This window comes from Anastrepha ludens, chromosome 4, assembly GCF_028408465.1.
Source record: "Anastrepha ludens isolate Willacy chromosome 4, idAnaLude1.1, whole genome shotgun sequence".
Lineage (NCBI taxonomy): Eukaryota > Metazoa > Arthropoda > Insecta > Diptera > Tephritidae > Anastrepha > Anastrepha ludens.
This window is the reverse complement of record NC_071500.1, coordinates 38616799-38644715: the sequence shown is the minus strand read 5'-3', so window position 1 is coordinate 38644715 and position 27917 is coordinate 38616799. Positions and strand designations below refer to the sequence as shown.

The 27917-nt window shown below is 36.5% G+C and overlaps 1 protein-coding gene across 1 annotated transcript; it reads right to left on the bottom strand.

The window, feature by feature from the left end:
• Positions 1-3436: 3436 nt before the first annotated feature.
• On the bottom strand, positions 3437-21598 carry LOC128861725 (ninjurin-A). Its single transcript, XM_054100072.1, has 5 exons — positions 21443-21598; positions 21179-21368; positions 13506-13611; positions 12206-12405; positions 3437-4078 (listed from the first exon to the last, which is right to left on the bottom strand). The coding sequence occupies exons 2-5, from the start codon at positions 21236-21238 to the stop codon at positions 3908-3910; spliced, it is 537 nt and encodes a 178-aa protein (XP_053956047.1). The 5' UTR covers positions 21239-21368; positions 21443-21598; the 3' UTR covers positions 3437-3907.
• Positions 21599-27917: the final 6319 nt, after the last annotated feature.

Genomic DNA, 27917 nt, shown 5'->3' with positions numbered 1-27917 from the left:
AGCAACCGGTGTAAATATTTTAGCTGCGCTGGAATAGAGCTACCTTAAATTACATGTGTTTATAAGGCAGTGAGTTAAACCAGTTTATTGACCTATAGCCATACTCGCTAGGGGTGAATCTTATTCTATGACTTTGTTGTTGCTTTCGCATGCAAATTTTTCGTTAAGTTAGTCAAGCATAGAGATAGCGAGCAGAGAAGTGGCGAACAGAAGAGGTCTTATATTTAATATCTGCCTGCATTAGTATACTTATATGCAGGATGTTCGGTGGCATAGTAACGTTTTAAATTTAAAGTTTCTCTCTAACCACTGAGCGTATGAGTGGGGAGGCAATCGCGCTAAATTTGTTATTCGTGCGGGTTATTTAGTTACAATGTAGCAATGGACAGGTGAACAACGAAGCATATTTCAAGGCCAATGGTTCGTGAGCAGCTACTCGTCGTAGATTTTGTTCATGTTATAATATTCGAGGTTTACGTGATGCCCCAAGTGAAGATTTGATTCGTTCATGGCTGCGAAGGTTCTGGGGAACAAGTTCGGTGGCAAACAACCCACGGCGGTAGATCGAGAAAATTATATTCAGAAAAAATATTAAATTATACCGAGAACGATATTAAAATGTGCGGAAATAATATGTATTGATGTCTATGTAATTGATATATGGGGTTATGGTGACTTGGGGTTATGTAAAGGTTATTGATATATAATTGGCCCTTACACTCTTTGTTGGTTGTTTGGCCGAGCTCCTCCTCCTATTTGTGTGATGCGTCTTCATGTTGTTCCGATCCCTGTTGGATAGGCTTTTCCGAATGGTATGCACATACCCACCATTCGGCTTCGGCGACCGCCGTAGAATTACTATAAAGAAAACTCGTGCAAATTAGTTATTGGTGATGTAACTGAAAAATATCTCTTATCGGCGAAATAAAAAATACTTGTTATCTAATAACATTTATGGAGCAACATTCTGCGATAAATTGCGATGTCATGTACCTGGATTTAAATACATGTTATGTGGCCAGAGTTATGCCTTTTTGTTTCTTAAGTTTAAAATCTTTTATTTTCTTTCAAGCCATCTCGTTTCTCAAAATTGAGTAAGTTTTTTCCTTGTTTTTTTTTTTTTTTGTTTTTTCTTAAAATTTTTGAAAATTACCATATGGAAGGTGGCGCAGCTTTTGATTTTCCTGTGTGCGGCCACTGTAGCCAAATAAGTTTGTGCATTAATATCATTCGGTTGTCTCGGGTTCGAGCCTCTAAAAGTTTGTAAAATTTCTCGGCATGGGTTTTCCAGGGATTTATAGGCCTTGAATCCTTCCCCGGAATGTCATGGAGTCCTATTAAGGAAGATTATTATATTTGAATGATGCTGTTCCACAAATGTTCTCAAATGTAGGACCTACAGTTTAAAGCCGACTTTATGAGAAGCCTTTTCATGATAAAAATACACTCGGAGGTTTGTCATTGACTGCTAAGGGGCGACCGCTATTAGAAAAAACCTTTTCTATCATTTTGCTGTTTCATGCACGAAGACCCGAACCTATGTACTCCCAATTGATAGTCATGCCCCAACCTCTTAGCCTATGGCCACCATTTGTGGAGCAATATAAAGACACACGCCAAAAAATATAAGGAGAATGCATGTAGAAAACAACATAGAACCCAAATCCTTCAATCGGGGAGTGTTAGCTGGTGGTTTTGAAGAACTAACAAACCTTGTAAGCTCAATGTTGGGGTAGTCATAGCATTTTTTATTGGGCATTGTGTGATGAAGTGCAAGGTACAGCAGCTATCACCAAAAGGCTGCGATTTTTTTCTTAATGATCCGTCTTTCTTTAACGAAGACATGTAACCGCAAAGAGATTTTGTACGGTACATAAGTTCTGGTCTCAGCGACTTTGAGGCTTTCTTCTTACTTATCTTATTATCGAGTATATATACGAGTTTATATATATATAGGTATATATATTTATTTGTATGAAATAAATATTGTTTTTAATTATAGTGAGCCTAAGAACAGTTATTTTGCGTGACTCAATACGCAGGCTGGTATGATTTACTTTTGTTCGAAACCGTATTGTACGAGTATACATCAAAAGGATATACGACAGACGATGAAATTGTCTTCATTCACATAATACGTTATAACTTCTACAAGTTTTCGTCTATTCAGACAAACTTAGGCTTAAAATGTAGGTGACAGAATTGTCTTTTGTCGGTATAAAAAACATTTTTGTTCCAGTAAAAAGTTAATTAACTTTGATAATTTAGTAAAAAACGTCTAAAATGCCTTTTTTCCAACTTTAGACAGCTGTTTTGCGGAAACTACGACTTCCATTGACACGAATTATAATATTGTATATATTGCCATATAGGTTATATGTGTGCCTTTCGAAATTTATGCACTTCAAAGAAATGGCGCGCACTGTTTTCGAGATTGCAGGTAATAACTGCACTATTGCCCAAAAAAACAGGTTTTTTGGGAATATCTCGAAAACCGTTCTTTGAAAAAAAAAAAACACTTATTTTTGCTTTCAGTGACCTCAAATTAGTCTAAAAAACGCTTTTTGGTCGAGGACCATGTTTGAAAGTGAAAATTCGTAAACTAGTGTAATATTTATTTACTTTTTTTGGCAAGAAATAAGTTGGGAATACATTTTTAATTACATCTGTTTTTTTCCGTTGCGTGACTAGTTAAAGTCACAGCATTTCTAATGAAACTTTTTGATGCCGGAAGTTAAAGCCCGTAATCTCCACAACATTTGGTTCCAGCAAGACGGGGGACGGCGCTACCCGCCATACAGCCCGTAAAACAATGGATGTACTAAATACTTTGTGGATAAACCAGCTTCGATTGAGGCATTGGAAACCAACATTACTAAAGTTTTTTACGAGATACCCACCGAGTCATGGTAAATTATGGTGCAGTAGCGGCCAGCATTTCAAAGGGATTATTGTTAAAAAAAATAAATGTCATCAAAGGTCCTATACAAAATATTAAAGATTGCCCAATAGTATTTGAATTTCCGTTGTTTTCATTTGTTTCATTTCAATTTAAAATCCGATATCTCTAAATTGATCACCATTTATATGTAATAAAAAAATTATTAAGTATACAATGAGCATAACTATTTGAGAAAAACTTACATTTAATCAGGTGCACTGAGAGGTAGAATGGTCAGGCGAATTCTTTTTATATTAGGTTTTTTAATTTGCAAAAGAAATCGAACTTAGAGTCAAATTTAAATGAAATCGAACGAATTACAGAACACCCAGGACAAATCATACAAACTGCCATTTCGGACTCGATTTTAAATCGCACGATTTTCAGGTTACGCCTGATAATGATAGAATCGATAATGAATGAAAAATCTCAATTTCATTACAGTAGGGCAAATTCTTAAACAGTTCAAGTAAATACCAGAAGATCAATCCAAAATTAAGGTTCTCTTATTAAATATAAGTTTTTATTTTACTAAATTTTTGATATAAAAATATACTTTATAATGAATGTACATACATTAATAGATTACGTAACTTTAAGTCGTATATATACATAAATATGTGATATTACATTTAATTTAGATGCATAAATATTTCGAGTCATATTTCGACGTATCGACTTAATTTAGCTTTGGTCACATCTGACTAACCGATTGCCAGTTAATTTTAAAATGGAAGGTATAGCCTGCTAGTTCACGTTTCTTGCAAACAGGCATGAAAATAACATAAAACCACCACTCGAATCGAGTGCTTTTACACAATTATATTCCAGAATTTGTGTGGTCGCTTATTTAACTTTAATCTTAAAAAATTAATGATTGTGGCTAACGTGATATAAAATTAGCACCGGAAATACTATATTCACTTTTTGTTTTTTCATAAAAGTATTCATTACAGCTCTCATTTATCAATTCCCAGGGCTCTCCGCTACACCGAATGCGGAAATGAACACATTAATCACAGTTATTATAAAAATGCCACAAATTGTGTAATTGCTAACTTTCTCAGCATGGCACACCTCCTTTTTATCTTCAATGTTGTAACGACTGTTAAGGATTAAACCAACACCAACCGCTATCTGAAATGTTAAAGAAAAAACGTATTAATGTTTGAAGATTCATTTTTTGTGAGACTAGCATCAAAAAGCCCTGAAGAAGAGTATAATTTCGAGTATCAGTGGCGATCTTTTGCTTCACTAAATTTGGGACCGTTTTCGCAACTAACTCCTAACCCTACAACCCACTTTATAATGAGTATGAACATATTTTCATTCACTCAAAAGCTCATTACATCCTTCGAGTTTTGTTCAAATTTATAGTTAGCAATACAGTAAAGTAAAGAGAAGTGAAATTATGATAAAAGAAAATTATGGTTATAAAGAGTCTTTCAAAAAGCGTGCCTAGATATCGTTTTAATATAAAATATGTAAATATTTCAGATTCCGCTATTTTTATTCAAAATACGACACTTAATAATTACATGTGAAAAATTGCATCAAATTCTCTACAACAGCAATATTCTCAACAGAACGTCCAGTCCTTTTTATCCTTGGCAGAACCAGTTTCTTAAAATTGTTTCCTAACCTTTGAATTGTTGACCCATACGGACGATTATTTTCCCCAAAAGTTTAACGCATTTTTACGATATGTTGCGCTTAAAGATCGACCATTTTCATAATAAGTTTCATTAATTTGAACCTGTTATTCTATTATGTAAAGTTGTACACTTGCCAGTTTAATAAATGTCGAATATGGCATAAAAAAGGTGCAGCTAGGAATTATTCATTTATTTCATTCCATTTATTTATTCAGTTATTCAATCCTAACACGGCAAGGATAAACCTTGTAATTTTTAGTGCTAGTCACAATAGGTTTTAATTCTCATGGTAAAATTTAGAAATATATTTTATGTCTCAAAAGAATAACGAATCAACTTAACATTACTTATGAATTACTTATTATTAAATTATCTCGCTTAGTACTAATATATCTCGGAAGTTCGCGTCTAAGCTAATTACAGATACTAAATTTTGGGGAAGAGAATTCCAAAGTCTATATTTGTATTTTGTATCTAGCACAGCGATAAGTTTTGAGTTTCCCACTGACTTCGTGGCAGTTATTGTGAGGGCGAGGTATCCGGGTGCTTTCAAGAAATTAAAGCTATTTTTGCTGAAAAAATCGATGAACTCAAGCGTGATGGTGTCGATCTTCTGGCAACTGATGCGTCTGTTGTGCTTAATGCTGTTGGTTGTGGCATTTTTAATGTTACAAACAACACGGAGCATTTGTTTAAAATAGAAATGCGAACCTCCTCCACTTTTGGTGAGTTGTGGGCTTTGCTTAAGGCCTTAGATATTGCGAAAGAATGAAAAATTAGTAACATCTGTATTTTTACTGATAGTATGAGTTCAGTTCTTCATCGTGGTTGGTCTCCTTGCCGCGGGGATGGGGCTTAAATGAAGGCTAAATTCCTTTTAGGAATTTAACCTGTCATGAACTAAGAGGGAAGCTCTGTATGGGGATTGGTCGAACACCCTTACACGATACTGCGTGTGGGATGCTCGTCCAACCACCTATATGGAGAGTACCGTACCAACACATTCCCAAGTCAAGGGGTGCTTGGTATCGTGCCGAGGACTGAATGGTGCAGGGAATTAAAACATGTGCATCGCGAACGGAGTTTCCCTCTCGAATACCTGGCCGCCTTCGAGAGTAACTGTGGCCTTACCGCGGTAAGGGGCGCTGCCGCGGGGGACCCCATTACTTCCCCTAAATACTCGTGGGTTGTGGAGCTTGACGTAGTCAGGCGAAGCAACCGTAAGAAACAGATGAATATGAACACACAAAAAAACGAACAGAACAAAAAATTTGTGCCGCGCTGCGACACAATACCATCCTCCGAGGAGGATACCCTGCTGGCCTCCAGCCAAGATACGGCTGAGTCAGCAAAGAGTAAGGGAAGTACCAGCCATAGCATACCCTTACTAAGCAAGCAACAACAACAACAAAAAGTTCTACCACAAACCTCGAAAAAGGCGGCGGACGGCACTCAGAGAGAGAGTCAGGCCGCTAGAAAACACAAATCCGAGGGTGCCCTCACGAAGTCTCGCTGCACGAAGGCGAGGTTCATTCTAAGCAAGATTGCCAAAAATGAACTCGCTGGAGCGACTGACGAGCGCGACGCGGCCGACAAACTAAAATACCAGCAGGTGGTTAAGGAGTACGAAGACTTCTTATCCAACAAACCTAAAGAGGACAACAAGAAAAAGGCGATGCGATGAAAAGGAACAGGTCACAGGACGTGATCGACCAGGCACCGAAGAGACCTAAGGTGTCCAGCAGCATCGAAGAAACAAAGCAACGACCGTTCAGTGAGGTGGTTAAGGATAACCTCCTATATGCACTGATCGACGAGACCACAAACAGCGGCAAAGTGGTCCTGCAGAAGTGGGGGCAAGTGGAGGCCAAACTATCCAAGCTCGTGTTAGACAAGCATGTGGTTGGAGCACAGGGCGGAACTCTCCCTTCCTTCGATTCTGCAGGAGTACTTCGCGGCTGTAGGGTTATCAAGTGCGACGACGACTGGTCAAGGGTTGTCCTAGAAAGGTGTGTTGCTGAGATCAGCAGCACACTGGAAGGCTTAAAACTTAAGCTTATTCCGGCCAAGGACATCCCCTGCCCTCCTCGCGCTCGCATTTGGCTGCCGGTGATGGACTTGAGCGGTGCAGAAGTGCTGAAGTACCTGAAGTCACACAACCCTGCGGTGCCGATGGACGACTGGGCAATCGTGAAGGCAAAAAAACCGCAAAAGAGCAGCATGTCATTCGTTCTGCAGATTAACGATGAGTGCCTGCCAATACTAAAACAACACGACAACAAAATGCGGTTTGGTCTAAGAAAGGCCAAACTGAAAATTTTCAAAGCAGACAGCAATGAAAATGAGGAAGACCCAGATGAGGCAGACAACAACATACAGCTAGAAAGACTAGAAAAGCTCGACCTAGCTGAAGACAACAATAAATCCGATGCCTAGAGCCATACAGGTGAATCTGCATCACTCGAAATGTGCTACAGAGAACTTGGATGTCTTCCTCAGGGAAGGGGACATCGACATCGGTTTCATACAGGAGCCCTGGGTCAGAGACAACGAGATTAAGGGGTTCCAAAACAACAAGAGCATCAACATATTCTACAACAAAGCAGACGGTAAGCCACGGTCATGCATAATCACTAAAAAACACTTAAAAGCTTTTCTGTGTTCTAATTTTAGCACTCCCGATTTTACGGTGGTGAAAGTGGAGCTGCAGAAATCGGCGATATACCTGGCATCGGTGTATATGCCACATGAGAAACCGGCGCCGCCAGACGAAGTGGCTCGATTCCTGTCAACATTGAACAGCTCGGACAAACTATTGATGGGCTGCGACGCAAACGCCAGAAACGAGCTTTGGGGCAGTTCAGAGACGAAAGAAAGAGGTGAGTCACTTTTCGAATTCCTATTAAACACCAACCTAGACATATGTAATGTAGGGACCACCCCAACCTTCACTTTTTCGAGCTCGGCAAATTTTCCAGGCTGGGAAGAGGTCTTAGACATTACCCTATGCACAAATAATAATTCCCAAATAGTCACAAATTGGAGGGTATCCGACAAGAGATCCTTTTCAGACCACAGCTGGATCCTATTCGATATCAATCTTAAGCTTGAGAAACCTTTCCCATACAGAAATCCCAGAAGAACAAACTAGCATACATTCCGTAGAGTGACCCAGTCTAAACTTCAAAACTTAAATAGAACCATAACGTCACTTCGAAACTTCCCTGACGAAAGGACTTGAAGCCTCATGTCCCGCCACATATGGCAAAACAACCTATCCTACCTGGTGGAATGAAGATCTAAGTAAACTCAGGAAAATGACAAGAGAAATCTTCAATATCTGCTACAAACACAAATACTTCAAACCCTACAAAGACTGCCTTAGGGAATACAAGAAAGCAATCAAAGAGGCTCGGACAGAGGCTTGGAAAGATTTTTGTAGTTCCATAGAATCGACCAAAGATACGGCCAGACTAGGCAAGCTTCTATCCAAGGAACACTCCTGCCCTTCCTTCTTGAAGAAAAACAACGGAGAGTGGACAAAATCATCAGCCGACACACTAGAACATCTGGTAAATACACACTTCCCAGGCAACACAGAATATATTGAGAACAATACTGACAGTGTTCAAACATCCAAACTATCACCCATTATAACCAACCACATCGTATCCCAAGATAGAATATTATGGGCGATAAAAAACTTTGAACCATATAAGGCAGCCGGTCCAGATGGGATATTCCCAGCCATGCTGTGGAACACTCGAGAAACGACGATTCCTTGGCTGGAGGTCTTTTTCAGGAAAAGCCTTATGCTAGGGCACATACCAAAGAGCTGGAGGAGGGTAAAAGTGATATTTATCCCTAAAGCTGGTAGACGCGGTCATGATACAGCGAAAGATTTCAGACCCATCAGCCTATCCTCCTTCATCCTCAAAACTCTCGAGCGATTGTTGGATGTATATCTCAGGGAAAAGATTACAGACTCAACGTTTTCACCATCTCAACATGCCTATCTCAAAGGAAAATCCACAGAGACAGCTCTTCATGAGGTTGTAAGTGCGATTGAGAGGAGCATAGAATACAAGCAATACTCACTAGTTGCTTTTCTCGACATAGAGGGGGCGTTCAACAATGTTACCACAAGATCCATAATTGAGGCTCTTAACATGTTAGGCATAGACATAGGTCTCAACGAATGGATAGGGAACATGCTCAAAACTAGAATAATCATCGGTGAGGTAGGCAGCAGTACGATAAAACGGTCTGCCAACAGGGGAACCCCTCAGGGAGGAGTCTTAATCCCTCTACTGTGGTTACTAGTCGCCAACAACATCCTAACCAAATTTAACCAAAAGGGAATTAAAGTGGTGGCGTACGCGGACGACATAGTGCTTATGGTTTCAGGAATGTTTCCAACCACAATCAGTGAGATTATGGAAGGAGCTCTGGTATTACTCAGCAATTGGGCCACGGACTGTGGTTTAAGTGTAAACCCGAGAAAAACTGAACTGATGCTATTCACCAAGAAAACCAAGGAGCCAAACTTTAATCTCCCAAAACTAAACGGCGTCAGCCTCACGCTAACCAAACAGGCAAAATACCTAGGGGTTATCCTGGACCCCAAACTCAGCTGGAAGTCCAACGTAGAGTACAGGGTAAAGAAAGCGAACATAGCACTTTACACATGTAAGAGAATGTTGGGGAAAAAATGGGGTCTCCAACCAAAATTATCCAACTGGTCCTACACTGCCATTGTAAGGCCAATACTAACATATGCGGCACTAGTTTGGTGTCCTGCAACAGAAAGGAAATACATCAAAACTAAGCTGAACAAGATACAAAGAACAGCGTGTATCCTAACTACAGGAGCGCTTAGCACCAGTCCTACTGAAGCGCTCAATGTACTAACACATCTATTGCCATTAGATTTACACATTAAAACAATAGCTACTTGCAGCGCGGTGAGACTCAGAGACATAGGAAACTGGACAACAAGGCCGTACGGTCACAGTAAGATCCTCCTACAGGGACCCCCGCTGCTCACAAACGGATCGGACTACACAGTCCCCGACCTCAACTTCAAGAAAGGCTTTACGGTACGCTTTCCACCGAGAGCCGAGTGGAGCAAAGGAGAGGTGATTGGAAGACACGATATCGAAATTTATACCGATGGTTCTAAGATGAGCTGTGGTGTGGGAGCTGGCTTCCATTCGGAGCCACTCAACCTATCTCAATCAATTCGTCTTCCTGATTATGCCACCGTGTTCCAGGCAGAACTTTTAGCGATCAGAGAAGCATGCAAATCCCTAGAACTCTACAAGGAAGTTGGTGCAAGAGTAGCTATCTTCTCAGACAGTCAAGCAGCTATTAAGGCCTTAGACTCCAACTACATTTCATCCAAACTGGTCTTACAGTGTAGAGAGGAGCTGAAACTGCTCAGCCATTGGCTCGAAATTACCCTGATATGGGTGCCCGGTCATAGGAACATACGGGGCAATGAGATAGCGGATGAGCTAGCAAGAAAGGGCTCGACACTAGACATAGCAGAGGCGGTGGCAGTCTCACCCCACTGAACACACTAAAAGCATCCATTGCTTCATACTATCATGCTTTAGCCGAAAGAAGATGGAAGCAAATACCTACATGTATTACAACAAAAAACACATGGCCGTCATACAAAATCCAAAGGACGAATGACCTCCTAGGATGTTCTCGGCCAAACATTTCACGTATCACTGCAACCCTTACAGGACATTGGAAAGTAGGGGATCATGCAGCTAGACTCAATCTACCCTTCAATCCTATCTGTAGAAGCTGTCAATCGGAAGGGGCGAAGGAGAGTCTGTTCCACTATTTATGTGAATGTCCGGGACTAGCCAGGGCACGACTCCGATCCTTCGGTAAGCCTTTCTTACAGCATATTAAAGAAATCTCAGATATCGAGATAAAGGATTTGCTGCTATACTTGGACCTCACTAAATGGATCTGACTTGGAAACAAAAAAAAAAAAAAAAAAATAACAACATCATCTTCACACGAGATAGTGGTAGGAAAACGGTGCTGGTCACTAATTAGGAGCATTTCAGCTCAGAAATGTTCAACCACCTCAACAACAACAACAACAACATGAGTTCAGTTGGTATTCCAATAAATGAAAGAGCCGATGCTATTGCTGCGGCTCAATATTGAGCGTAGAATTCACTCAGAATTATACGAAATTTTATATTCAGGGATTGGTAGCCCTCATACCATTCGTTCATTCTCAGAAGTAAAGCCAAATCTTTTTGCCAAACCGCATGATTGCTTGCCGACAAAACCTTGATTTTATAAAGCTTGCTTTGGTGTCAAAATTGTCAAAATGGTAAATAGAATACTGGTGGGATGTACTTAAGACAACATATATTTGTACAAAATACGGGCTAATAACACTGATCTTTGTATGTGCGGTGAAATTAACTCTTACGTTCACAGAATCGTTAACTGTCCACTCCTTGATCACATCAGAACAAATTACAGCTTTTTTGATTCATACACGGACTTTGTTTCCACATTTAAAAAACAATGAAGTCTTCAAGTCTTTTATTTCATTTCTTAGTGCTGCCAATCTTTCCTTTTAAATAATGTCACTCTCAAAACTTTGATGCACCAGAGCACTTAGTTTTACATACCGAAAATAGGCATTTTTCAATACCAAACGTTGAACACCCTGCCTTTGGTGGATGTCAAATCCCGCAAAACACTTCTTAAATTCCAAAAAAAAAGAGGAATGTAAACTGAAAAGCTTCAAGGACATGTACTCCATGTATTAGAAAGATGATTGTATCAGAAAGATGAGAAACCTGGTCTCTTGCCTTGATGCCGAGCACGTAACGATTAACATAATTATGTTTTAACAATTAAGATGCAAATACGTAGAGGAGTAAAGTGTTGCGTAGTCCAGATCGCGCGAAGCATTCCGTACATCTTACCTACGACTAAATTTAAATCTCGACCCTAAGGACATAATTAATAGTAATACCGTCAAGTAAAATTTTTTGAAAAGTTGAAGTGTCGAGGGACTTTCTCGATATAACAAGCACTTGACACTTCCCAATGTAGAGAGTTAGTGCATTGTCGGATGCCCATTTGTTTATGCGGCATAAATTTTGGTTGATTTTAAGAGCACAGTCATCTATCATATTTTATTGAGATTGCAAGATCGATAAATCTGGGCATCATCTGCATACAAGTGAGAGTGCATTTCGGTAAAGATTGCTGGTAGGTCTTTGAAGCACAAAGAAAAGAGGACCAAGAATAGATCGTTGCGAAACTCCCCTGTGCAATTCTAAAATAGATGATATCAGTGTTCAGTATTCACTACTGACATCACTTTAGATAGACCCTTTATAAATAAGAGTAGCTGATTTTGCTCACACGCATTCTTTTTGTATATGAGGCAGTTGAAAAACGAAAAAATCGAAGTAAGCTATAGTTTGCTAGTTGGATTAGCAAAGCTAACTTCATTGGTTAGATGTGAAAACAGTCATTTGACTTATTCTTTATCTAACTATTTGATGTTATTAAGTGAGCCTCAATGCATAAGCGCAGATGCAAAAAAATTACTTACTTGGAAGCCAATACTGAGTATGAGGAAAATCAGGCTGGGGTAGAAATATGGATGTCTATTGTAGGTCTCGAGCACATAACGTAACTGGTTGGCGTTTGCTGTAAGTAGTGCTAAATCCATCATACCCTGAGCTAAGGTTTTCTTATGGGCGTACGCATTGACATCCACTGAAGAAATGTCTTCCAAGGCATCCAATTCCTCTGCAAATTGTAAAAGCATAAACAATTTTATATTTTCTGTAAAAACACTAGTTTTAATGTCCAAGTAATATTGGTATATGTATAGATATATGTACTTAACTATATTTAATACATTTATAGTAGACTTTAATTTTTTTTTAACCAATTGGTGATTACTTTTTGAAATTTGTTAAATTTTTGTGTATTTTGTATAAAATTTCGATATATGTCATGCGTATATGTATTGTACATACAATATATTTCTATGAAAAGTTAACAACAAAAATTTGGTTTGAAAAATTTTGCGAACCACGTTAAAAGATGGAATGACTTAATTATGTGAGCACAAGTGTATATTTTCTTTGTCCGGTTCAATAATATGAACTCATATACTAGGTTGTTCAATAAGTTTTGTGGTTCGATAAGAGAGGGCGTTGCACTAGCCTAAATTTTTTGTATGCCTGAAGTATCGTGCCGTGATTGAATTTTTATTTTTGGAAGGCTTAAAAGCAAGGGAAATTTATGAAGGAGTGTTGAGTGTCGTCATCAATTAGTAGGTACAGTAGAAAGATACGCTGCTGAATTTAAACGTAGTCGTACAAGCCTTCAAGACGATCCACGTCACCACGTCAAGGACGTCCAAAAACAGCAACAACACAAGAAATCGTAGAAAAAATATATGATTTCGTATTGGAAAATTGTCCAGTGACTGAAAGAGAGTAAAAAAAGCCCTAGACATTTCATTGGGCAGTGAAAGCTTAAAGTGGATTTTGTGCGTCGATTCATCACTGTGGATGATACTTGAGTCTATCAGGGTCGTGCTCAGAAATCGGCCAAGAAGGTGTTAGCATCATCTGTTTCTAAAAAATACATGAGTGGAAAGTGTTTTTAATCAAATGATGCGCTCATGATGGCTCAGGGATGGTATAAATTGGAGTCTCGTTGGAACATAAAGAGCATTTCAAACCATAAAATAGCGTTTTTCTTATCGAACCTCAAGACTTATTGAACAACCTAATTTATAGATTTTTCGAATAGCCTTTGCATTTTACCTCGAAATGAAGTTTTAGATAATTATGAAAGAGTGTACATACATATACCACTACTAACGTAAGTATTACCTGGAACCTGTGTTGGTACATCTACTTCACTACGTTCCGAATTTATGAAATAATCATTGGTCAGGTGATCTCTATCCGATGCATTGTCTCCTATATCAATGAATTCCTGGAAAAAAATTATGTAAACTCAATTTAATATGGAAATTGGTTGTAAAATCATTACTTTTTTAAAATGGGTTAAAAAAATAGTCTAAAATGCTGTAAAATCCAATATATTTCAATCTAAATAATTCTTCTTAAATAAAATGCACTGCAAACTGACTCAAAAGTAATTCAAAAATAAATATATTATGCACTCAAAGCAATAACGTTTGTCCATGGGATTGTCAATTAGTCAATATTACTACCTTCATTTATTGCTGAACTCCATAAAAGAATAAAAAAAGAGGGCCCGCATTGCAGAGAGAAAGTCTTGGACTATCTCACGAAACAGTAAGAGAAAAATATTTCCAGCACCCATACCCATGTGATCGAAATCCAATTTCATTATTGTATTCCTTTCGGTGAGGCATCGCATAGCTTCTTTTTAAATATATACCTATTTTTATAAAATTTATTGTGCAATATTTTTCGTTCATTTTTGAAAAAGATGATTGAAAATGTGAAATATAACTTTATTTATTCTTTCGGCTTGAAATACAATAATGGGAATAATATTTTGAATATCAAATTTTAACGGTAGCAAAAATAAAACAAAAATATATACCAGCAGCCATGGACTTTAAACGTCAAGGCGATTTTAGTATTGAAGGTGACACCAATGAATAGGAAGCCTCCAAATGGAGTTTTTTTGGGTTTTTATGTGTATGACGCCATGGCAAGAAAGTGTGTATGTATATAATTTCTTGTGTTGGGTACGGGATACGGTACGGTACACTAAACTGGGCTAGTTTACTGAGGCGGCAGCCCTTGGTCGGGAAAACCCTGATTCATTCCCGTAACGTAGAACCGGCTGCCATGGGAATGTTGTTGTGTTGGGTAGTTTCTATTGCTTTCGCCTACTCTTCCTCTTCACAAAAAAGGAATTGCTCTAACTTTTGCTCGTTTATTCATGGAGCCTGACGCTACAGCGAATTCGGAAGGCGCAACCTTGTATTCTATCATCTTTGCTTAAGCGTTGGGCAATTCATTTACGTATATTTAGTGGGCATTTTCACTTCAAAGTATTATTTGCTTGCAGAATTGTATTTTTCTTAAAAAATCTGTTTGAATTTTTATGAAAAAATATGTGAAATCTACAAAATGTCTGTCAAATTTCATTTACAAAAAAAATGTTAACTGATGCGGGCGTAGTTTTATTCCATGTATCAAAAGAGCAGTACACAGGATTGGACGAAGCGTCCTATTGTCGACTGAAACAATTTTACACGAGTTTCGCACAAAGCTCAGGAGGATATATTTCAAGTGTTTAGATAGATAGATTTTAGGTTTGCACTTCGACTTATGGTCTTGTGTGCCTTTTACTCATCACAGTACCTCATCCAAACCCAGTTTCTTTAATAAAATTGGCATAGAGCCGGTTTGGGCTGTGTGTATATGCCTTTTTTCTGGCTGTAATTGGCCGAGATATCGCAACTTTCCCAGCGCTATAGCGCTGCATTCAAGGAAAAAGTATATTGCAGTCTCCGAGGATTGGTAGCAAAAACGATAAGAATCAGTGGACTATATCCCAATTTTTTTAGTGTGAAATGTCACCTTGACAACGAGCATAAATTTTAAATTGTTTGATTGATACTTTACGAGATATCGATCACTATCACACCCATCTACCAAGAAAATAATGGATTTCTTTTCCCCAAAGTAATATTATACAATATATATTTTTTTTTTTCAACAGAGGACTAATTAAAACATAATTTTCCATCATTGTGCACTTTTTAGGTATATAGGGCAGCAAAACAGAATATTTCATAAAAATGCAAAGTATAATATTTTTTTGGAATATAATTGTAATATTTAGAAATACTCCTTACGAAAGTATTTTTAATAATCAAGAAAATAAACTTTGAAAAGAAATTGTTAAGCAAAAATAAAGTATCCTCCTTGAATATATGCATATAAATATATTTTTTGTAGCAGTCTATTAGCTTAATAATGTAATTTTGTTTTCCTACCTTGCAAATGGAAGTTTTTTGTTATATTTCCCGAAAAATAATAATTTTTAAAACTTCTGTATATTATTAAACGTGCGATATATTTTATCTACTATATGCATGTATACGTACATATGCAAAACACTTTATCAAAGCGAAGAAAAAATGCCAAGAAGAACGTTAACCTCCCGAGTCAATAGCATTGCCAAAATAATTTCTTCTCTTAGCTTAACGTGGCAACACGCATTTGCTTGCACAAGGAAAAAAAGAATTTTGAACAGCGCTAGTAATAGTTGTTAACTAAGTCTTTCGGTTTTATTTATACTACCAATTATACCTATTAATAGATAGTGTAAACATTGAACGCATACTCGTCTATTGTTATCACAAACATACAGCTCGCGAACAAAATATAACACCTCCAAATGTGGAGAAGATTTGACTATTTATTTATTTTCTAATTTAAATTATTTTTTATAAAAATATACGTTTTTCATTCTATAATAAAGAATATTAATTTTTAAAACTTCCATTTTTTTTCTATAAGATTTATAAAAAATCGGCAAATTTTATATTAAAATGTTTAATCAGAATAAAAAAAGGTGTACACAGTTTAATAGCCCATTAAAATTTAGTATACTAAAGAGTGGCCTTACTTTGTGGCAATTTTTTCTCTTGGTGGTGTTTAGTAGTTTCTCCATAGAAAAAAAAAATCCTCGGTTTGTTATAGGGAGAAAATGCGCAACACTGCTAAGGAAAAAAATTAAAAAAAAAACGATATTTTTTAGTAACTTCAAAAATTAAAAAAAACGATATTTTTACAACTTTTCTTTATTATACTACAATTTTTCTTGGTACTCTAATTAAAAACCGTGGAATTGAACTGAAATTTTTCAAATTTTGTATAAAATTTTTCAAATTTTGAATAAAAAAATTTAAAGTTGGATTTATATGGCCTCTTTTTTTTAGACGTAGTATAGCACTTTTACAAAATAAAATAAAGAAGGGGAATATTGTCATATTTTTCCTGCTGGCTGTATATATTGCATTTATAGTAACACTAAGTAAACCACCAATACAACTTTTATACGAGTGTGCACGCAAGCAGAGCGATTTTACCGCGTCTTTTCGAAGTATGTACTGCAAATTTTATATGTTTATGAAAGTTTTCCCCATTTGAAAAAATTCAAGTGTTTAAAAGGGTCTTTCAAAAGTGACGCCTAGATGTTAGTAGCGAATAATTCCTAGACCTTTCATGTACTTGTACTTTTTTATGTCATCCTTGAAATGTTTCAAGCACAGATATGCAATTTTACACGATAGAACAAGGGGTGAAAATTATGGAAAACTATCATGAAAAAGGTCGATCCTTAAGAATAACATATAGCAAAACTCCTGATTTTTTGGTGGAAATAATCAATGGTGTGAGTCGACAAATCCAACGTTGGTAAAAAAATTCAAGAAACTGGTTCTGTCGAGGATTGAAAAAGGCAGATCAAAACTTAAAACGACATCTAGGAGTGTGTTTTGAAAGACGCTTTATATTTAAAGGAGCTATTTGGTTTCCCAATTTTTTCAATGTGCATATCACTAATTTATTGTAAGAATTTTAGATAACTGTGCAGAAATTACCACCGGCTCTTCTTTTATGTTGTGTAAGAAATTTATGGCAATTCCTATTTACAGTATGGCTTCGCGCGTACATATTTTATATAAATAATTGGCGCTTACACCCTTTATTGGTTGTTTGGCTTGGCTCCTCCTCCAATTTGTGGTGTGAGTCTTGATGTTGTGCAGCAAACGGAGGGACCTACAATTTTAAGCCAACTCCGAACGGTAAATGGTTTTTTATGAGGAGCTTTTTCAAGGAAGAAAATCACTCGGAGACGGCAATTGCATGTCGAAGGACGAGCGATATTATATTAGAAAAACTTTTTCTATCATATGGTGTTTCATGCCCAGAAATTTGAACCCGGACAATACCGAAAAGTAAGCGGAATAACCGCAGGTGACGTTGTAAGTCACCTAATTTGAGTTCTGTTTTGTTTACGTTAGGTTGTCACATCAGGGATTAATATTTCACCAAAAATTGTATCGATATAGTTTAACATTTGTAAAAATTATACTGTCTTAAGTGAATATATCTATGCACGTGTTTTCGTTTTCTTCCAGTTTTAAAAATGAATTTGAATTTGCACAACGGGTTTGTACTAAATTTTTGTTTGTACTAAATTTGGATTCAATGGTGCGAAACCCTTCGAAAAGTTGGGAATCTTTTTCGGTAATGATACTTTACGAGTGACATGGACGCTTCAAAGCGATGATCACGGTTTTTATGGACTACAGCGGTATTGTACTCCACTAATTTTTACCAGAAGGTCAAACAGTTCATAAGAACTATTATTTCGCCGTTATTAGACGTTTACGTGAAGCAATTCGCCAAAAGGGAAAGGATTTGTGGGAAAACAACTCGTGGATTTTGCACAACGATAACGCACAGTCGCACCTTGCCGCATTAACTGTGAATTTTTGACCAAGAACGAAACGAATATCATCCAAGAGCCATCAAATTCACCTGCTATGGCTCCCTGCAATTTTTTTTCTGTTTGATCGAGTTAAAAAACCACTACAAGGAACGCACTTTAACGGCCGAAAGGAAGTAATGGAAAAATCGAAAACGGCTCTCATGGCTACACCGAAAATAGAGTTCCAGAAATGTTTCGACAGCTGGAGAAAACGCTGACATGAATGCGTTGCAGTTTATAGGGAGTACTTTGAAAGAGATAATATCACTTTTGAGGAATAAATTTGTATTTTAAATATATTCCGCGAAATTTCTGATGAAGTAGGTAACTTTTGAAATAATGTCACTAGACGTTTCTTTTCTCAATAAAATCATTTAGCCTGTTCGTTTTGATTCATTCAATTATTCCATCAGCAACGTATGATAATATAAGTAATTAATACAATACAGCCTCGCCTAAATACCTGAATAATCTATCAGTGGCTGCACATTATTGACTGCGTGACTCGTGAATGCAATTCGACATTTTACCGCTTATGTTGTTGCTGTCACACGCAAGCCTTTAGATGCGTCGTCAGCAATATTTGTGGAAATGGAGTATTTGCCGGATGCCGTTTGCTGGTGTTAACTAATAGTTTGTGTAACAATAGTGCATTAAAATCTTGTTTTAGAGTATTTATTACCTTAATACAAACCCACATTTAATTGAAAAATAATAATAAGATTGATACACATACTTATTTTTGTGAAAATTGTAAATTTTTGTGTATAGAAATTTACACTTTCCCGACATTATTCATACATAATAAATCAAATAAATAAATAATTCGTGCGTACATTTCTGTTAGGTATTTGGCCGAGCTCCTCCTCCTATTTGTGAGGAGCGTCTGAGTGTTGTTCCACAAATGGAGGGACCTACAGTTTTAAGCCGACTCCGATAGGCAAATGAATTTTTATGGAACAATTTTTTTTTTTTTATTATTTGTTTATTTAATTTTATTTTCTTAGCTGATCATCCCATACTGTCGTAAGATGGCGAGTCAGAAACGTTTTTCTAAAACCATCGACATCAAATAGTAACCTCGATTTATTCAATAATACAAACAAACTTTCCAGTACCATGGACAGTTGTTCAGGATCCTACAATAGCGCGCCAATGTTTCATTTATTGAATTTATCACTAGATGCGATATATAGTTTTTGATAGAATTTTTTAATTAATTTATTGTAGTACTATTTATTATATCCTATTTTTAAAAGTGAAATCTCAAAAGAAAAAATTAAATTTTTTTTATTGTTGAAACTAAGTCTGAGATTAAACTTTTCCTTAAATTAAGAGAAATATATGTATTTCATACAGAAAAATATCTCTTTTGTTTGAAATACCACGATTCTCAATGAGAGATGTCGGAAATCAACGATGCAGATTTTAGAAATAAATAAATTAGTAAATGGCTAGTTACTTAACCACCAGTTAATTTCAAGTCTAAACATTTATTGGCTGCACATACAAAGGTGTGACTACTTTTTGCAACCTATAAAACATCATGACTTGTTTGAAGATAAAAAAGAATCCCTCAACAGTAGCTGCATCTAGCTATACTCGTATATAGGCTTAAAACTCACAACTCATTGCTTCGCCGGTAGAAGAGCTAGCTAGAATTTGAAGGAATTTCCAAAGGGCTTGCGTGAATGAGAAATACAAATAAGAATAACATTAACACTGAGTACTGCCAATTAAAAATATTATTTATAGCCGCAATTAAAGTTGACATGCAACTATGCTTGTTTAGTTCTAGTATTTAGCAGCGCTAAGGCTGCAATATTGCGCAGATCCATGATGGAAAGAATAATGAGATGGCGCCTATCGTGGTCCCGTTACTTTGCGCTCAGCGAATTTGACAACTAGTTACGTGATTTTAGCTCCAGTATGGCCAGATTACCATTTTCGTAACTTGATTTAGCTTTTTTTTTTTTGTTATTTAGTCTCGGAGTTTTAGTTCTTTCTTGACATTTTTCTAGCTGTTCTAATTAAAATGTCATGTTTATAATTTCGTAAAATATACATTTTTTAAGAATTAGTTAAATAATTCACTCAGTTTGATTTAGCTTTACTTTTTTTTAGCATCTGGTGGCATTGCCCGCGATTGCCGGTTTTGTTGGTGTTCTTTTGCTTTCGGCAGTCAAATCTCTCTCTCGCTACTGCAGAGTTGCCTAGCTTTGGATATAAAAACGCACTTAAATGCCCATTTAAAGAAAATAACCCAACAAATTTTTATTGAATCACTTAAAGAACTTTGTCTGCGTGACAAATTGTCTTTAAAATGTGCGTATTTTGAAGTTATGTAACTAGATAAGGTACTCTTTTTGTAAAAATGTTAGTATGGTTTCTTTAGTATTTTCTGGTATTTTGTTGTTTATTTTTACAATGAATATAACTCTTAATGTCCTATGTCTCACTAAGGATTGATGACCGGAAGAAACGATTACACCTCTATGGTTTTAATTCGCATTCAATAAACTCAAAGGCTTTTTAAAATGTGTAAAAACGTTTTCAATCTTAAGAAGAGTTGAGAGAGGGGCATTTAATATTTTTGCATAACCTTAAATGGAGCCAAAAATTAAATTTACACTTTCAAATTATCAAATTTTATAAGAGTAAAAAAATTTTCATTAGCACTAAAATCTTCTCAGAGTGACCTTTTTTAACCTTTTTTTGTTTAATAATATAGTTTGTTATAATAAAGTTATAATAAAGTTTTGGTAGCTTAAAATTAAAAAAAAAAAAACAAACACAAAACTTAAAAATTTTCGCATTTTCGGTATAAAAAAGCATTAAATTTATTGCGAAGGGCAAATGGTTGACAATACTGCACAACTCAGCAAACGTGACGTCACGTACGCTCTGATGGGCGCAATCTTCTTTCTATCATTCTTGGCGCAGATCTACTAATCACTAATACATGAACACAATATTCTGGTTGACTTGGCACACGCAAAGGAATTAGTCATATTTTAAGGGAAAAATATATTAACATCAACTAAAGTTTTATTACCTCTCCTTTGGTTTCGGATTTATCGTTCAGCAATCCATTTGGCTGCTGCACTTTTGCCATTATTCTTCTTATTTTTAATTATTCTTCGTTTGAATGATATTATGTACGTATATTGACACGCTTGATCACCACTGATGTTTGCAATTTGACGTTTTCCAAAATAAGCTGATTTTTTGTGGCACCGTTCCTACTATATATTTATTTGTTTTATTTTTGTTTGTTTACGAATACTTTTTTTATAAGTATATATAAGTAAATACACACTGTGTACACAAATAATTTCACAAATTTGTGATTTTTATTCCGTGCTTTTATTTTTTATTTTGCTTCTTTATTTTAATACTTTCTATGGAATATTCACAGCAACACAAAAATTACTCATGCAGCCGCCTTCGAGGCTCCCAATGAACTGATTTTGAAAAATGCTCAAATTGAGATTTCAACTAAGCTTTTCAAGCAACGATTGTCGCTCCCGATCGTTAGCCATGAGATGTACAAAAGAGCAGAATCTTAACACAACATGGCTAGGTACATGTGCATACACATACATACGTGTACAATCACACAAAGCTTCTCTGGTAAAATCCCCGCAGAAGAAGAAAAGGCAATAGCGCTTTCAGTGATAAATACATTCACTAGTGCTATTGCAATAACAATGCATTTAGCTTCAAACTTCAGTGCCTTTTAATTATAGAACGACCGAACCTTGGCTTCGGCTTCGGATGCGGCAATATTCGCCAAAAAAGTTCTGTTCGGTTTCGGTTTCGCATAAAAAAACCAAATATTGGCCGAACATTGCTTAATTTTTATTCCTTCAGAAAAATTTAGATTTGATCTTTAGGTTTTGCACGATTGCGATATGAATTGCAGAAATAATATTGAAAAAAAAAAAATCCTTACCGCGCATGCCGTTAGAGGGAAATGCTAGGAAAGCTTTTATTTAAACATAGATTGGAGGAAAAAAAAGACGGCGCCCACGAAAGAGATGGTTAGATGACATCGAATCACATCTTAAGAAAATAAATGTACACAACTGGAGAGATGAAGCCATGGATAGGAGTGGAGAAATATTGTGAAGCTAAGAAGAATAAAGAAATGGATATGTGTGTGTTTTTTTTTTGGAAAAAATTATGTCATCCGCCCTATAAATATGTTACGTGATATGATAATATATATATATATATATATATTGTATATATATATAATTGGCGCTTACTATCTTTTTGGCTGTTTGGCCGAGCTTCTCCTCTTATTTGTGGAGTGCGTCTTGATGTTGTTCCATACAAATGGTTTTAAGCCGACTCCGAAAGGCAAATATTTTTTTTTCTTTATTTTGGTCTTTCACCGAGATTCGAACCTACATTCTCTCTCTGAAATCCGAATGGTAGTCACGCACCAAGCCATTTGGCTACGGCGGCCGCCGTATGATAATAGAACAAGAAAAATGCAACACTTCTATAAATTATATATTTATTATAATAAAATAAAAAATAATAAATTTCTTGTAATAATTAAAGTTTTCGCGCAACTATTTTCTCGAGCTTATGCGCACAGATAAACTAAAATTAGTTGAGCAACGTTCACTCTCACCTTTTGTTAAGTGCAGAAAATGCTCAGAGTACAACAGTTTGAGAAACACAATCCTGTGAATAATCTGAAAAAAGAACACGAAAATTTTAGAGCCTTGGTACAGGGAAGAATAAATGTGGCATTATTGCGAGAGAAGAAAATACTATTAATAAATATTTGCTCCCAAGAAATTCTAACATTATGGAATATTTACTCACATCAAACCTCATATTTTCTGTTCCATCGGGTGTGGCTACTGAGCAGTTGTTCAAGGCTACAGATCAGGTCTATATCGATAGACGGCGAAGGCTGCAAGGTGAAAATGCCGTTAAGCTTTGTTTTTACATTACAATATAACACTATTCAACAATAGGTATTAAATAATTACTACATGTACTTGTACACGTGCGAAAAAAGGTTTTTTGTTTTGTACGTTAAGAGCTCAAATTTATATGCTTTATGTATCTGCGTTTTGCTTTTTTATTAATAAAAGTACTGGAGTTTTAAAAATTGCATGGCATGTTTATTACTTGGTGCCTTGAAAATGTTCGGTTCGGCTTCGGCTTGGGCTTCAGCTTGAAAGTCTATGTTCGTTCGTTCTCTACTTCTAATCAAAGTTGTTCCGTATAAATTTGAGAAATATATTTATGCAGCTCCATTACCAGTAAAATATTACTAATTCTCAACGGAAAATTGGAGTAAATTTCCGCAAACGAGAATTCCCCCAAATATAAATTATTTGATTTATGTTTGTATGCATGTTGGCATATGCATGAACCGAAGGCGCTTAGTCATTCTACTTTTAATCATATAATATAAGTATGAGCTTTGAAAGCATTGGCATATATGTAAGTATGTATGTATGCAAAATTTGTTTATGATTTACCTGCGCGCGTTAGATAATGGGAGCATCTTATATTGTTTGTTGCTTCTAAACAACAAAGAGAGGAAATAGACTGCTTGTGGTCTGCATGATCGAAAGTGCTCTCAAACAGATGCGGTACTACCGGTGCAGTACGAGTATAAGATCATGTTTTATGCGGTAACGATAAAAATCAAAGGCCCTTAAACTGGGTTTAAACAGGGTTGCAAAACCAGATTGGTGCATTCGTGCAATAACTATCTTTTACGCTTGCCTTGTTGGTTGGTAAAAACTCGAAGCAACATTTATTTGAATTTAATAGTTTTGAGATGGAGTCATCAAACTCAGATGACGATTTGATAAAATTTGTTGTAAGCAGATGCAACTCTACATTGAAAAGGTCACTCATACCAAGCGGCCAATTGTCCTTGTATAGGTGCTAGACAAGTATATAGTTTGTATTGGTATAGTTTTTTACTAAAGCGTACGTACCGGCAGCTCTGCCGGCAGTAGCGCATCTATTTGCGGGGATCTTTAAAGTGAATCGAAATTTATTTTTACAAAACTCATTCATTACGAATGGGATTTTATTTCTCTTTCAGCTATCCCACGCCATTCCATACATGTATACATACTTATATATGTATGTATATAAATATTCTGATATTTCTCCCTTTGTTGATTAAATGTTAATTTTCTCTTCTTATACATGTATGTTTGTATAATATGTATGTTTGTATAAAAATTATTCACTAAGCTTTTGCAAGTAATGTATTCCGACTAAAATTAATTTTATGTTCTTAATGGGAGCAATTTACACAAATTTTATTCCAACTTCCTATTTTTCTCTGTTTATATCAGCTTAACGAAATCGAATATCAGAGATGGGAGCGTGTGTCGAAATGGCTCGCGGTAACGATTTCAAAAATCATGCACGTAGACGTTTTGTTTATGTTTATTGACACATGTTCACGTACGCTCACGAAACCTATTTTTTATTACCCATGCTGTTTCAATGGGTACAAGTACAAGTTTTACAAGTTTATAAGTTTTTGTAAGTGTAAGTACAAGTAAATACATATCTATGTATGTATGTATATAAATTGCACTCCAGATAATTAGACTTTTAGCACGGGGTAAACGACTGTCTCCCACTCTAGCAGCATTCCCCCTTAATGCTTATGCTGATACAACAACAACAAAAACTATGTCTTCATTCTGTTATAAAAAGAATTATTATAATATAATATTAGGTGCGCAACTAAGTTCCCGCTGTTTGTCAATTGATGCCGCTAGTCGATTCTAACATAACCTAAACGTCATAAACCAAGTTTAGCTTTTGGTTTTGTGAAAATGCCTGATTTTGTGCCAAATAATCGTCATTTTCCTCTTTCATTCGAAAAAAACGGCGCCTGAAGCCCATCGAGAGCTACAAAAAGTTTACGGAGATGCTGCTTTAAGTGAAACAACGTGCCGAGATTGGTTCCGTCGCTTCAAAGACGGTGATTTTAATGTTGACGACCGTCCTCGTGAAGGAAGGCCAAAAACCTTCGAAAACGCTGAATTAGAAGCATTGCTCATGAGGATCCGTGTCAAACGCAAGAAGAGCTTGCTTCAGTATAAGGAGTTACCCGCCAATTCATTTCCAAGCGATTGCATGCTTTGGGAATGATTCAGAAACAGGGGACTTGGGTTCCTTATGAGTTAAAACCAATTGATGTTGAACGTCATTTTTTCGCCTGTGAACAACTGCTCCAGCGGCAAAGAGGGAAGGGGTTTTCTTCATTGCATCGTGACGGGTGATGAAAAATGGATTCATTACAGCAATCCAAAGAAAAGAAAGTCATGGAGACTGCCCGGTCATGCTTCTACGTCGTCGCCTCGGCCGAATATTCGCGCTGCGAAGGTTATGCTATGTATTTGGTGGGACCAAGTTGGTGTTATTTATTATGAACTGTTAAAACTAAGCGAAACCATCACTGGGGATCGGTATCGACTTCAATTGATGCGTTTGAGCCGAGCACTGCGCGAGAAGCGGCCGCAATACGCGGAGAGGCATGAAAAAGTGATTCTACAGCATCAAAACGCTCGGTCTCACTTTGCCAAACCCGTTAAAGCCTACCTGGAAACACTGAAATCTCCAGATATTGTGCCGTGCGATTATCACCTGTTCCGATCGATGGCACATAGTCTCACCGACTAGCAGTTCCATTCATATGAAGACATCAAAAAATGGCTTGATCCGTGGATAGCCTCAAAAGATGAAAAGTTTTACCGCAACGGTATACGAGATGTACCAGAAAGATGAGAAAAAGTAGTAGCCAGCGATGGGTTACACTTTCAATGATTCATTTTTCCTTTAGAAATCTTTGCTCTTTGCTAGTTTTAAACACGCTCAATTTTTCAAAGAAACGTGACATTAAATCTACATATAGTACATACATACATATATAGATACGATACTCATAATTTATCTGCGTGCGATATACTTATATTTGAGTCACCGAATAGAATTAAATAAATTAATGCACATCGCATAACGTTCAGTAAATTACTTATGCTAGAGCTTAGTGTGGAAGCTTTCGAGGAACCACGTAATGATAATGACCTCCCAAGAATTATTGTGCATTTACTAGAATTGTCTGGTATGTATAGTCTGTCTAATAGAAGCGTGACCGCCCTAAATTGGAAACTATTTGACCAAGTCGATTGTAACAAACTGCATTGCATGGGCTTTTGATATTTACTATAAGCAACAAATTCAATTAGAGTCATAATTTGCGTTAATTTCTGCGCAAGTTGTGGAGGTAATTGGTTTCGAATCAGCCGAATTTGCCTTAATAACTATTTGATCGTCCATATTTGTTTTTCTTTGAATTTTTCTTAACTATTGTCCACACAATTTCAATAGGATTATTATCAGGTGACTTTGAAGGCCAATTCAACATTTCATCCCATTTTACTGTATTCGCTCCACACACATTCGGCTTTGATGCTTAGGATTTATGTCTTCCTGTGAAATCCAAGGTTGGGTAATTCTTCAAAACAAGTTCGCAGCTGATGGCAATAAAACTTTTTGGTAAATTTTATTCATTAAAACTGCATTGAAATTGCCGGTAAACACAAATAAACGGGCAAACCCTTTTTCGAAGCAGCAGCCCCAAACAAGAACCTTCACTGGATGCTTAGCAGCTCGTTGAAGTTGTCGATTATCAGCAGCACATCCGGACCGACGTATGCAACTATTACGTTTGTCCAATTCCATTCTGAATTCGTCTTAGTCCATGCAAGTATTGTTTCAATGAGTGAAAATGACATTCGAATTGTGTCTTTGAATACATTAACTCCACTGCTAACTTAAAACTGCTTCAACTTCATGCAACACTACGTTCGACTTTGTCACAAACAAATCAGTGATCTTTTAATCCTGCTGTGGAGAGGTATTTCTTTTATTTCTTTTTTTTTAGACCCGTCCGGAAAATCGTCTTCATGAAACGTCTTCGAGTTCTTCAAATATTTTGCTGCAGATACACATACACTTGAAATATTTGGACCTATATTGGGTCTGTACAAATGCGGAACTCTAAGTTTGAATTTTGCCAGTCACGCTTCTATTAAACAGACTGTAGGCGTATATATAGTAGGGTAGTATACAGCGGCTGTTAGTGACCCATGCGACTCTTGTATTTCATTAATTTACATCATAGTACCTGCATAGCTATGAAAATGGAGTTGCGAGTCAAAACAAATAGGCTTCAGTATGCAATGATACCTGAGTGCTAGTTGTCTCGGCAAAAAAAAAAATCAACCATGTTTGACGACGTGAGCATCGTCGGTGACTGAGATATACATTTGTCTCTTAATTCTTTAATTATATTTGATAATATGTTGTCATAAACTTTTACAAAGATTTACTGAAATGTTGATGAAAGGTATAAACGGTAATATAACTTATCCACATATACTCCGTATAACAGGTAGTCGAATGGATTTGGGGCAGACTATCATGTGGTAGGTATTGGCTGCGAAACCCATTCGGGGCATATAACACCAAATGATAGAAATAGTTTTGATTACTGGTTGTTGTTGTTATAGTAAGAGGATATTCATTAGCTGTCGCAGGTAATGGTAAACCCACGAGTTTATTTCTGTTATAAATAAGCTTCCCATGAACACCATCTGCCAAAACGACTTAAAACTACAGGTAAAGAAGCAATCATGAATTTGTTTTGTAGAAGTACTCGTATACATATAAATATTTACTGGTTTGGTAGTTTACAAGGTGTGTTCCAAACTTATTGGTACACA